This window comes from Eptatretus burgeri, chromosome 5 (assembly GCF_056783735.1).
Source record: "Eptatretus burgeri isolate ZD-2024b chromosome 5, Ebu_testis_v1, whole genome shotgun sequence".
NCBI lineage: Eukaryota > Metazoa > Chordata > Myxini > Myxiniformes > Myxinidae > Eptatretus > Eptatretus burgeri.
Genome location: NC_140965.1, coordinates 26,760,692 through 26,773,310, shown reverse-complemented (window position 1 = coordinate 26,773,310; position 12,619 = coordinate 26,760,692). Strand labels below are relative to the sequence as shown.

Below are 12,619 nucleotides of genomic sequence, written 5' to 3'. Positions count from 1 at the left end.
GCAAAGACTGGTCACAGTGTGCATGTGACAACAATATCCCAAGCACTCCACAAATCTGGCCTGTATGGTAGGGTGGCAAGAAGGAAGCCATTTCTCAAAAATGCCCACCTTGAGTCCCATTTGAGGAATGCAAAAAAAATCACTCCCGAGATTCTGAAGCCATGTGGCAAAAAGTTTTTTTAGTCTGACCACACCAAGATGGAAATTTTTGTCCTAAATGCAAAACGTTCCATTTGGCACAAACCCAGCACAGCACATCACCCAAAGAATACCATCCCTAATGTGAAGCATGGTAGTGGCAGCAACATGTGATGGGGATGTTTCTCATCAGCAGGTACTGGGGCACTTGTCAGGATAGAAGGGATAATGGATGGAGCAAAATACAGAAAAATCCTCAATGAAAACCTGCTGACTTCTGTAAGAAAGCTGAAATTGGAATGGAAGTTCACCTTTCAGCATGACGACTCAGAGCACACAGCTAATGCTACACTGGAGTGGCTAAGGAACAAAAAGTTGAATGGTCCAGTCAAAGCCCGCACCTAAATCCAATCAAAAATCTGTGGCACGATTGGAAGATTATTGTCCATCAACGCTCCCCACGCAACTTGACTGAGCTTGAACAGTTTTGCACAGAATAATGGGAAAATATTTCCCGTTAAAGGTGTGCAAAGTTGGTGGAGACCAATCCGAACAGACTCACAGCTGTAATTACTGCCAAAAGTGCTTCCACCAAGTTTTAACTCAGGGGGGCGGGGTGGACACTTATCTAACCAAGATATTCCAGTTTTGTATTTTTCATTAATTTTCTGAAATTTGTAGAATTTGTTTTTCACTTGGAAATTGTGGGTTACGATGTGTAAATAAAGGTGGGAAAAGTCTGATTTAATGCAATTTAATTCCAGGCTACAAGGCAACAAAAGGTGAAAATTTTGAAAGGGGTTGTAGACTATCTATAGGCACTGTTGTCACCTCCTGGCAGGAGATACATAATATATTTGGTGATAGTTGGTGAGCTCGCGCAAAAACAGGGGGTCCCGTGGTCTCGATGTGATGCGTGATCTGGTGTTTGATTGGCTGGATTGTCGCTGATGGGAGCGTTAAGGATGGGAAGTCATAAAGTACTTTCTGAAAAGAGCATGTGGGTGTGGGTGGAAGACACGTTATATTCAGTGAAGAAATGGTGGATGTTTTACCAAGAGCACGAAGCTGTGTTGAGGCATCCAATAGACGGTGATGTTTAACATATACGAGGAGATTGAAATGACCCCAAAATCCGCACCTAGGATAGAGTATCTCATGTCGGCAATGGTGAACACCCACAGAAATGAGTGATGTAAACCTAAATCAAGCTACAGGAGATGTTCTCCAAAAGTAGCAATAACACTGTTGTAAGCGGCATGTAATGAATATTCCTATCAATTTTTCCATCGGCAGTACAATGCTCACCTCTGCGTCTGTATCCGCAAGAAAACGAAGTCTGATAGATAGTACCATACATTGGGAAGAAAAGAGACTGGAGTATGGCCCAGGTAAACTTGTTGCCATTAGTTGTGGGCCTCGTCGTTTCCCTGCGGCCAGTACGAGCATGGTGCTATACACTGACGAGCATTAGCACTGAAAGTCACATGGTACCAACACCAATCTGGTGTGTTCACGGCAGGTGAAGGTAAACGGGAGCATGAGGTACAGCTTTTCTCTCTGTCCCTACAAGGCATACACGAAAGTGGGCATGACTGGTGTTGCACAGCATGGGGCTCTGGCATGAGGTTCTTGATGTCCATCATTTCAGGTTGTAGCTGTGTGATTGTGGATGTGTCACATTAGCCACAGTCAGTGTTACGTTGTTAATGAGATGATCAGCCAGATCCACAGTGCCGTGTAGTGCCAGCTCTGCGTTAGTTGCAAGTATCAGGCGGTCGTGTGTTGGGAAACATTGCAAGAACAACTCACGAAGGAGTGACTAGTCGCAGGTGGCTTGCCCTTCACCAAGAAGCTGCTGCATATGATGCAGCAGTTGTGTGGATCTTCCATTTCCTAAATCCTCAGCTGTAAAGAATTGTTGAAAGTGGCAGTGCTCAGAGGGCGCCATATGTTTTATAAGTACGGCCTTTAAAGTCGTGTATGATGCGTTCGTTGGAGATTGTTGTAAAATATCTCTCATTGCCGTCGCATACCTTGGTGGCAAGGAGTCAACAATAATATATGATACTAGACGACCCGTGAACCCGTTGGGTTCCAGTTGTGACAGCGGTTGATAAAAAAAAATCATTTCAAAAAAAAAGAAAGAAAAAAGATAGCTCCAGCGAACTATACCGCTGAGGTTGTTTGCATTGATCAAATAATCCCGAAGAGGACTAAACTGAATCGGGAATTGTTTTTTAAATAATTTTTTCGTTGCGCGATTTTAACGAAACTTGATACTGCACACCGCAGGAGAATGCTGAGTAAGGTGGCCCTAAAAATTTTGCGCTATCATCTACCGTTTTGGCTGCATTTCGGGTACATACATACATCCATACATCCATACATATATACAGGATGAGAGTTTTTTTTTTTTTTGTATACCTTGGTCGAGGCTCGTATGAGAGCTAACACACAACTCACAGCAAGGAGGCATGAGACAAGAGGGGCGGGAGTGGAAGGGACAAAACAGTGGGGAACAGACACATTAGGTGAACTGTGGAAGGGAGAGGGATGGGGATGGGACGGGGAACATGGCGAAGAGAAGATGGACATTTCAGGGACTTTCAGGAAGGAAAGCAGGAGAAATGAAGGAAGTGGGCTTGGGTGGATTATCGGGGGTAGAAAAGATCGAGGATTTGGATGGGGGAAGATAAGAGGTGGTGGTGAACAGCTGTTTTGAAAGCCTGGAGGGAAGAATGGGAAAGAATAGAGTGAGGAAGTTTATTCCAAAGGCGGGAAAAAAGAGGAATGAAAGAGTGAAGATGAGCAGTGATTCGTGATTTTGGTAGTTTTACCAGAAGGGGGTTGTTGGCGGACCTTGAGCGCCCTGTGGAAATGTGGTGGGGACAAATCGCAGAGAGAGCAGGGGGGGGCAAGGCTGGAGAGGAGTCGGTAGAAGACAGAAAGACCACCGACCAACCTGCGGTGATTGAGTGAGAGGCCCAAAGACTCAGCTTCATTGCGGGAGATGCCGATGATCTTAAATGCCCTGGTTTTGACAGCGTGAAGCCGAGAAAGGAGTTTTAGTAATATATAGATAGATATGAGTCTTGCCAACTTGGTAGTCATGTTTTGGGCATCTAATTGGGCTTTGACTTGCATAAACCATAGCTGTGGGTCATTTCGCCAGAATGGTGGCAGCTTCATTGAAACCGCTGCCACCGATGAAGCTGGTTGAGCATACGGGAAGGGTACGGCTGGTTGGTCATTCCCGGCGATTGAATGCATGCTTGCAACTCTTTGTCCGTCCATTTGTATCATGTCTGGTTCATCAATTTAGCGTGGAAGAAAAGACGTCCGAGACGTTCGGATTCCGAGTCAATTCTTTATTAAACTGCTTTTTCGGGCATTGAAAAAAATTCAGTCCCATTCGATGAGAATGGGGCGAAAACCCTGATTCTCTCCATGTAAATGTGTATCGTATATAGCCACTTGGTGGAAGCCTGCGATGCAAGTCATAATAAAATATGCCACAGAAATCATAAAAGCGTGTGAATTTCCCATCCTGAGGATGGATTCTTTACTATCTTTATATATTGTGAACTATGGTGTCTGTCTGTGTATGAGTCTGTCTTCCGTTTATGGCGGCCGCTTCCCACATTGCATTTGAAAAGCTCCGCACGCAGGCAAAGCTCAATATTCACTTTTGAAATGACAGGACAAGAGGCATGAATAATGTTGATGCCAAATTTTATTTTGCAAGCGGGATATGCTTCACTCTTTCTTGATGAATCCAACCTCCGCCACCCGACGTTGCACCACCATTTTGCAGTGGATGGTGTAAGTAGCTCAGAACTTTGGCTTTGAGTGAAACCAAAAGTGCAACACAACTAACCTTTTTAAAGTCCGTGAAATAATTCAAATAGATCGATTAACTTAAACTTTTCCCGTTACTGAGGATGGATACTTGTGCTTGCTCTTCCTGTCACTGGGGATGGGTGCTTCTGCTTGGTATTACGTAATTTCTGAGTCATTACAGTCAGAGTGGAATATTGTTTAGCACGTCCTTGTAAAGTCAAGTCCATCGTTGTCTCATATATTTGTTTGCATGCATGTTTCGTTATTTGTGTTGCACCTCCTTCATGAGCCTCAGACCATGTTAAAAAAGAAAGAAGAAAAGTGCAGATGATTAAGATGATACTCCATATACAGTATGTCACTTAAATCTCAGCAAATCACCTTCACATTACTTGTTTAATTAGAGCATTTCTAATGCTTTGTATTTCATACCAACCCATATTTCCATGTGTTGATTTGTTGCTCATTTGTTTTATGGATATTTAAGCAACAACTGACCTTCTACAGCACATAATTATGCTTCCCAGTGTGAATGTGATTGTGGTTGAGATTCATTCACTGCAAGGCATCAATACTGATCTGCTTAACAGAATCCTTCCTCTTACAGGAAGTCCCTGACTCCTTAGTGTCTCCCCCAGGCTATTGTATAGCTTTTTATAGGACTGAGCATCACCCCTGGGGGCAGAGTTGCACTTTATATCAAGAACTCAATTTCTCACTGTCTATGCACTATTCTTACACCAAACAACCAACAGGAATACCTTTTGCTATACCTGTCTGCGCCCACCTTGTGATTGTCTGTGTGTTGCACTGTCCTCCAAACTGTGACAACTCCATCCACATCTCTCTCTCACTCTCACTCTCACTCTCACTCTCTCTCTCTCTCTCCCTACAAAATGACCATCTCGCGCAAACCCTCCCATCTACCTTCATCACAATTCTCTTGAGCAAGTCCAGTCACTCCAACTCCTGGGTCTCACTATCAGCCATGATCTTTCTTCCAGGCAAGCCACATTTCAAAGCTTGCCTCCAAAGCCAGCCATCAACTTGGAATCTGTATCATACAAAGCCTTTCCTTGGCACACCTGAACAATTATCCACCGACCAGGCCTCCATCCATAGATTAATGGAGCACTACTTTTTCTTCTCGGCTGATGCCCCTGCCTCACATCTTGCTCAGCTTGACGCCATGGAAATCAATGCCTTCAAAATCATTGGAATCTCCTGTGATGAAGCTGCGTCTATGGCCCTATCACTTTGCCATCACAGACAGGGCGGTGGTCTCTCTATCTTCCGCTTTACCAAACAAAATCCGGAGTCATCAACGGTCGAGACCATTGATGACTGATGACTAGACCATTGATGACCAAAAAAATAGACCATTGATGACTCCAGATTGTGTTTGGTAAAGTGGGAGATAACCATGTGGCAGATGGCACTTATCACTCCAAGCATTGTGCAGCAAGGGCTGTATGGGACACAGTGCTGGCGCTTTCATCACTCATGGTTTGGAGTCACATAGAATCTGCTTTATAACTGAACGGTTTTCAGTCGCAAGTGTATGGAGGCTTGCAATGTTACCCGGATGATGCCCGAATAAGGGCGAAACCGGTCGGTAACTACAGGTTTCCATGCACTTGTGACAGCATCTGAAATGTACATCTTCATAAATAGCGCTGTGAGATAACTCTTCCGGTAGCCGCAGACAGTACGTGCGTTATGGCAGTGATGTCATGACGTTCGTCTCAAGGTCAGAGAATGACATTGTCAAATATATATGTATATACATACACATACACATGATTTCCTCTTTACTGCTGTCTAAGGCCTATGAAATGTAGGAGAGTAGTTGCGATCCTCTCTAATCATGTTATGTTAGTGGGTGTGCGTTGAAGAGAAAATAATTGCTCATCTCCAGCATGGTCTCTGGAAGGTCATATCATTTCATTCTGTTTCATTTCTCATTCAGCTAATTTATGGATGACTTCTCAGCATAACTTTTTTTCTTTTCTTTTTTTGTATGCACTGTGAAGGCTCGTATGAGAGCTAACACACAGAACATACAAGAATGGGGGGCAGGAGACAAGACGGGGGGGGGGGAGGAGGGAAGGAAAAACAGTGTGGAACAGAGACATGAGGAGATCTGTGGAAGGGAGAGGGATTGGGCGGGGGTAAACAAGATGGACTTTCAGGTCCTTACACGACGGGGGCTTTCAGGAAGGAAAGCAGGGAATTTGCAGGAGGGGGGTTTGGGGTGGATTAGCAGGCGTGGAAGAGATCGTGGTTTTTGGATCGGGGAAGATAAGAGATGGTGGTGAACAGCTGTTTTGAAAACCTGGAGGGAAGAGTTGGATTGAAGAGAGTGTGGGATTTTGTTCCAAAGGTGGGAAAAAGAGGAATGAAAGAGTGAAGGTGAGCAGTGATTCTTGATTTTGGTAGTTTTACCAGAAGTGGGTTGCTGGCGGACCTTGAGCGCCCGACGGAAATTTGGGGGGGATGGGGAGGGACATATCTCAGACAGAGCAAGGGGGCGACGCCAGTGAGAAGACAGTGGAAGACAAACAGACCACCGACCTGCATGCAATGAGAGAGTGAGAGACCCCAAGACAGCTTCAGTTTTCCAAATGCCTTGGTTTCCACAGCGTGAAGCCGAGAAAGGTGAGAGGCGGGAGCAGCAGCCCAGAGGGGAGAGCAGTACTCCATCAGGCTGTGGACAAAAGCTTTGGATGTTGTCAGGAGCTCAGGTGTGCCAAGGAAGAACTTTGCACGATGGAGGATGCCCAGTCAGTGACTGGCTTTGGAGGCCAGCTGATATAATGAGACCCAGAAGCTTGAAAGAAAGGACTTCTTCAAGAAGATTGTTGTGAAAGTAGATGGGGGTGGGGGGGGGGGGTTCCAGACGGTCCTTTCCTAGAGATATAGTGAGTGTGAGATTTGTCCAGATTGAAAGACATGTTCCACGTGTTGGACCAGTTTGTGATTTTATCCAGATATGCAGAGTGAAGAAGCTGCTGCTTGCTGATATGAGGGTAGACAGATGGTATGGCAGAGGGTGGAGTCATCAGCAAAGAGAGAAAGAGGATTTTCCAGAGAGTCAGAGAGATCATTGATGTAAAGCAGAAAAATAACGGGGCCCAGAACACTGCCTTGAGGAACTCCAGCCTGGACAGGAAGAGGGGATGAGAGAACTCCATTTTGGGCCACACGTTGGCTGTGACAGGAGAGGAAGTCTGCGAGCCATGAGTGGAGATGGCCTTGGATACCATAGGAAGAGAGTTTGGTAAGCAGGGCAGGGTGCCAGACTGTGTCGAAAGTACGCAATATGTCTAGGGAGATGGCTCTGATTTCATGTCTGGCATTGAGGACCTCCATCCATTGTTGGGAGAGCAGAAGCAGCATATCCAGGGAAGAGTGACCTGGTCTGAAACCAAATTGATGATTGGAAGTCAAGCCATTGGAGAAGAGGAAGGATTTAATGTCTGAAGCGATGATGGATTCCATAAGCTTGTTGATGATTTGGAGCAGGCTGATTGGTTTTTTTTTTTGTTGCAGGGATCTGTTTTTTCACCTTTCTTATGAAGAGCAGTAATGATTGCTGATTTCCATGCAGATAGCAGATGACCTTGAGGAAATGAGAGGGTGAATAGAACAGAGTGAGGATGAGCAAGACTAGAGGAGTAGGTTTTTAGGACACGTGGGCTGATGCCATCTGGACCGGTTGCAGAATCTGAGTCGAGGTTTGACAGCAAACTCAATTTATTTCTATCTTATATTTCAAAGATTCCATCGAGACCTCTTCCATGTCAGTTTCACATTTAATTTACCATTTTGTCCATGATGCAGGAAGCCATGTCACATTTCTTCAAATGTTTGGTCTCCTTTTGTTCTCCAAGGCTTTCGAAATTTTAAATATGATCATAGACCAATGGGTTTTCATGTGTTTACTTATTTGTGAGAGCAGGAATGTTCTCCTAGCATGCTCACCTCTAAGTTGTCTGCTCTTGGGGTTTCATCCTCAACATGATAAATTTTGCTCTGACTTTGGCAAAACTGGCATTCTGTGCCATCAACTCAAGGGAATGCATTCTGAAGTGTGCTATCCTTTGGATGTGGCATGGAAATTATAGGCCAAATGTACTTTTGGCTGTACCTTAAAAACGCTGTCAGCAACCTTTGTTACCTTGTGATAATTTAAATTCACATGCACAATTTCTGTGAAGCTTATTTGAAAGTCAAGTGAATCCATAATAAATGTGTACAGCATGTGGCGGGAGCAATTTGTAACTGGTGACTCACCATCAGCCATTGATAACCTACTTCAGTGTCATTGTTTCTCACTGCAGTGCAAATGGTTCTAGTGTTGAGTGAGGAATGCACCTTTTGTGCACAGTCTCATTATTAATCACCTCTATTTTTCTGATGCATCAATTATTTTGCAATTGTAATTGTCCTTCTGTTTCCTTTATGCTGCAGTCAAATTGCTTAAAAAAGAAAAATGGCATTTTGATTTGTCTAATAGCTGAGAAGCTCCTTGAAGCACGTGCGGTATTCTCAATTTTAATGTCAAATTTGTAAGAAATATATTTATCAGGCTTTGTTTTCAACAGCACTTAAGATTGTGAAGACTTCTTCGTTTTTGTCTCATCAAGATGATCTTTAAACAGCAGGTGATACTTGAATGCCTCTTATGTGGAATTTCTTTGTCTGTGCATCTTTCTTTTAGATCATCAGAAGCTCGAGAGAGAGGCACGGATCTGTCGCCTGCTCAAGCACCCCAACATTGGTCAGTATCCTGGCAATGCATCATTCTGATCAGTCTTTGTCATGTCGACTGAACACTTTTATAAACTGCAATTTTAGAATAAACATCTTATTTAAGTAATATAAATATATAATACATGTTGCCTTCCAAGGCTCATCAAAGCCTGCACCAGTATTGCCAACCTATGGTTGTTTGTCCGTGCTCTATCCTTTTTAAATGCTGAGCGTTAATCAAGGAAGTAGCACGTACCATTTTTACGTCGGAAGCGTGACTGGGCCGGGGTTCGAACCATCGACCTCCCAGACTCGGAGCTTCGTGAAGCCAATTAACCTTCGTAGAATATTTGAAAAGCTCTGCTCATAAATGAGCGAGTCACAGAGCTCTTTGTGTTTCGGTTAGGTTCCCTTGTACCCAACTCCACATCTGATGAGAGTAATCGGGTTTCGGGTACGTTGTGACCTTAAGTTCAGGGCATGAATGTGACCTAATTTGTGTTTGCATCCTGCTCATATTTATGTTCTCGTTTTATGAGAAAGCCACTTAACAATCATGGAATATAAATTTGCTTTTTGCTCACGATTAATTCATTCCTTCATTTACAGGAATGCAATTTGTTGATTGTAGCTTTTTCTCCAAAAGTGAAAGTGTTTCACAATTTTTAAGTGTTTTAATGTAAGACAGTCTTTGTTGAATATATATCTTTGCAGAGTAAATGTTTGCATTTTGAATATTCTGCCAAATAATTTAATTGAGCTTCAGAGTATTTCGGACTAAACTAGATATCCCATGTTTGAATAATGATTAGCAGGTTATAGCAGAGTGGCTTAGTCTCGTCCATATCATCATTGAATCGGTTTGTTGCAATATTTGTACTCTTCTTTTTTGTTGCGACAGCAAAATTATGAGAAATGTACAATCGTTTATGCTTTAGAGAGGTAATTGAACAAATTATGTCACCAAATATCTGTAAATTTTGCTCGTATTTATTCAAGAATGTTGAGCTCAGATAAGTCCCTCTGTAATTAAAAATTTAACACTTGCAGTGCGGGGAGGAGCAGGTGGACAGGGGCAGAGCATATAGGCAAAGGACAGATTGACAAGCGGGAAGATTATATAATGGCAGGGACAGGCAGCACAAAAACGGTGTAATATTTCCCATGGAGTTATGCGTACCGCCATGGGAAGGAAGCTCAGCACTCATCACAGCTCTTCTACTTGCTTCCCAAGATGGTTATCACACTTCGAGCAACGTCCTGTGGATTCCATCTACCTATCGGCCGACACATGTCGATACTAGCCTTCACCAGCAAGATTCGTTCTTTCGTCTTGTGATATTACCAAATTTGATGTTTAAATAATGACTGTTGATGTTACCTTATGTTTCGCTCTTCATGTCAGCTTCACTGTTCATCAACTTCTTCTACCTCTGAAGAAATTTGCTAATCATAAGCTGTGTATACGTAGACTTGTAGTCGTAGTCGTCGTCATTCTCGCTACTCCAGCATATTCCACATCCCTTTGTTGTCCTTTTTTCTTTATTCAATTACTTTCTCCTTATCTAGCTTATATACCTCATCCCACAATTTAATACTTCAGATGACCGCTTGTATATATGACCTGCCTCCACTGTTAGTTTGATTCTTCATTTGTTTCTCCCTGGAGTTTTATCACTTATGATAGCATGATGTTCAAGAACATTTTTTTCTGTGAAATTTGGACATTGTATAAAAATATAAACATTTTGGTACCCCACCATCCACTTCCACCATTCGTTTCAAGGTTTTCTCTCTCATCATGATAGCTTTCCTTCATCCTCAATTTTCATGTACAAATGCGGAGATATGGAACTGCATCTGTACACATATATTACCGTCATTTAATCTTTTGTTTTTCACCTCTAGCCACGTAGAAACCTTTATCCAAAGTCTGTCATATACTTCCATTCCTCATCTATCTATAATTCCAGCAATGTGTGTGTGTGTGTGTGTGTGTGTGTGTGTGTGTGTGTGTGTGTGTGTGTGTGTGTGTGTGTGTGTGTGTGTGTGTCTGTGTGTGTCTGTCTGTGACCGCTGTTTCTCGACAACCACACTGGTCCGATCTAATTGAAACTTGCCAGATATATTGCCGGGGACCTGAGTATGTGCCTTTTCAAGGTTTGATATTAATCGGACAAGTGCTTCCCAAGTTATGGCCATTTATTTACCAAACCAATGACAAGACACATTGTTGCGTGGGCGTGGCCGATGGGGATGGGAATCTCAGCCGCGTTCCCCATAACGGGTTACAATGTACGGGCTTCCGGATAATGATAGTAGAGTTCCCATAATAGGGTCCTGTGACCGTTTTTCCAGGACCAAGGTTTGAAGGTTGATTTTAGTCAATTTGAGGGTGCTGATTAAAATGAGCTGGGGTGAACCTCGTGAAAATGTGGGCTCACTCGGCCAGATGCGAAAATTCAAAATGGCCGCCATGCTACTTCCAGTATATCAAAAATTGCATATCTTTGGTTCTACATGTCTGATTTTTATGATTTTTGGGTCAAAATATATGTTTTGAAGGTCAAGGATGTCATATATTACCATTCCAGATTGTTATATTTAAGGGTTAAGTCACAAAATATGAAATATAACTTTTCAGGGGCCAAATCCAACATTGTCGTCGAGTAACATCTGGAAAATAGTAAAAAATCAATTTTCTTCTCATAACATTATTGGCAGTGAATCTTTTCATGCAAGTAAATGTTTGTTTATATGTGGGAGTGCACAACAAATTGAGACAAGAAGAGAAGGACGCAATCATTGTCTTTATTTTCAGAACATGATGTGTACATAATATCAATTTCTCAACTTTTACACTGTTCAGGTAGGTTATACCATTCTTTTGTATGTCCCTCCTGTACTTTATCTAGAACAGTAATATGATGAAAGAATATCAACATTCCTTCATTTTGTCTGTAGAGCAACAGTGTTTCAATGGAAAAATGAAATAAAACATGAGTTATCTGAATTCCCGGCAATTGACGCTTTCCCGGTAAGTATTCTTGTAATTTGCATTGACCAAAGTTTGATGTACTGTCCAAACTGTCTTGAGTCATCATAAAATAATATTAACATCTCTTATATTTTGACTGTGGCAATGTTTTTACAGTTGTAAATGAAATGAAATGAAATCTCCATTGAAACACATACATGTAATCCTTCAGTCACTATCTGAGTCGCTGGCTCCAGAGTCACAAACTTCATCATTACTTTCAGCCTGATCATCGTGCAACAATGTCTGTTCTTGTTCAACCAAGTCATGTAAACTTCTTGGGAGTGCATCATGGGTATAACCTCACTGACACACATCTACCGTCTTTCATTGTCCATCCATGGTTGGTGGGATTTTGGGGTGCATCCAGCTTGTCATAGTTTAGTTGAATGTAAACTTGGTAGTTAACTCGCGTCACATGCAGATTGTGAGAATCTGGATCTGGTGGGATGCGGGATGTGGACTTGTTTTTTATCTGACCCCACTTCCGTGCTCTGGCTTCACCTAACGTTTTACTGATTGTGTCTTTATAGATGTGTCTAATAGTGAATGTGGCCCTTTGCTGAAGCACCTCTTGTGTCACTGGAAGTGTTTTGCCAACATCTTTCAAAAGATTGCGTGCCTCCCGAGTTCCTGTTCCTTTTTCATAAACTGTGTTTTTCCCATGTCCATAGAAGCCAGATGTTGTATCAGATCCACTATGGATGTGTAATGGGATTAATATTTCAGCTACATCATCAGAGCAAAGGTCTCTGCAGCTGATGATTTTGTCTTTCCGTTTGATAGCAAGGGTGCCCTCCAGTTGATGTGCAACATATGCAGAAAGAATCACTGCATCTGTGTCCT

The 12,619-nt window shown here is 42.7% G+C and overlaps 1 protein-coding gene across 46 annotated transcripts in view; it reads left to right on the top strand.

Moving 5' to 3' along the window:
• LOC147026119 (calcium/calmodulin-dependent protein kinase type II delta chain) overlaps nucleotides 1–12,619 on the top strand; it is a 260,756-nt gene that overhangs the window by 53,537 nt on the left and 194,600 nt on the right. For all 46 annotated transcript variants that reach the window (XM_085881195.1, XM_085881182.1, XM_085881183.1 and 43 more), the window contains exon 3: nucleotides 8,705–8,764. In XM_085881195.1, coding sequence (XP_085737321.1) covers nucleotides 8,705–8,764 — 60 coding nt within the window. The remainder of the gene's footprint in view (nucleotides 1–8,704; nucleotides 8,765–12,619) is intronic.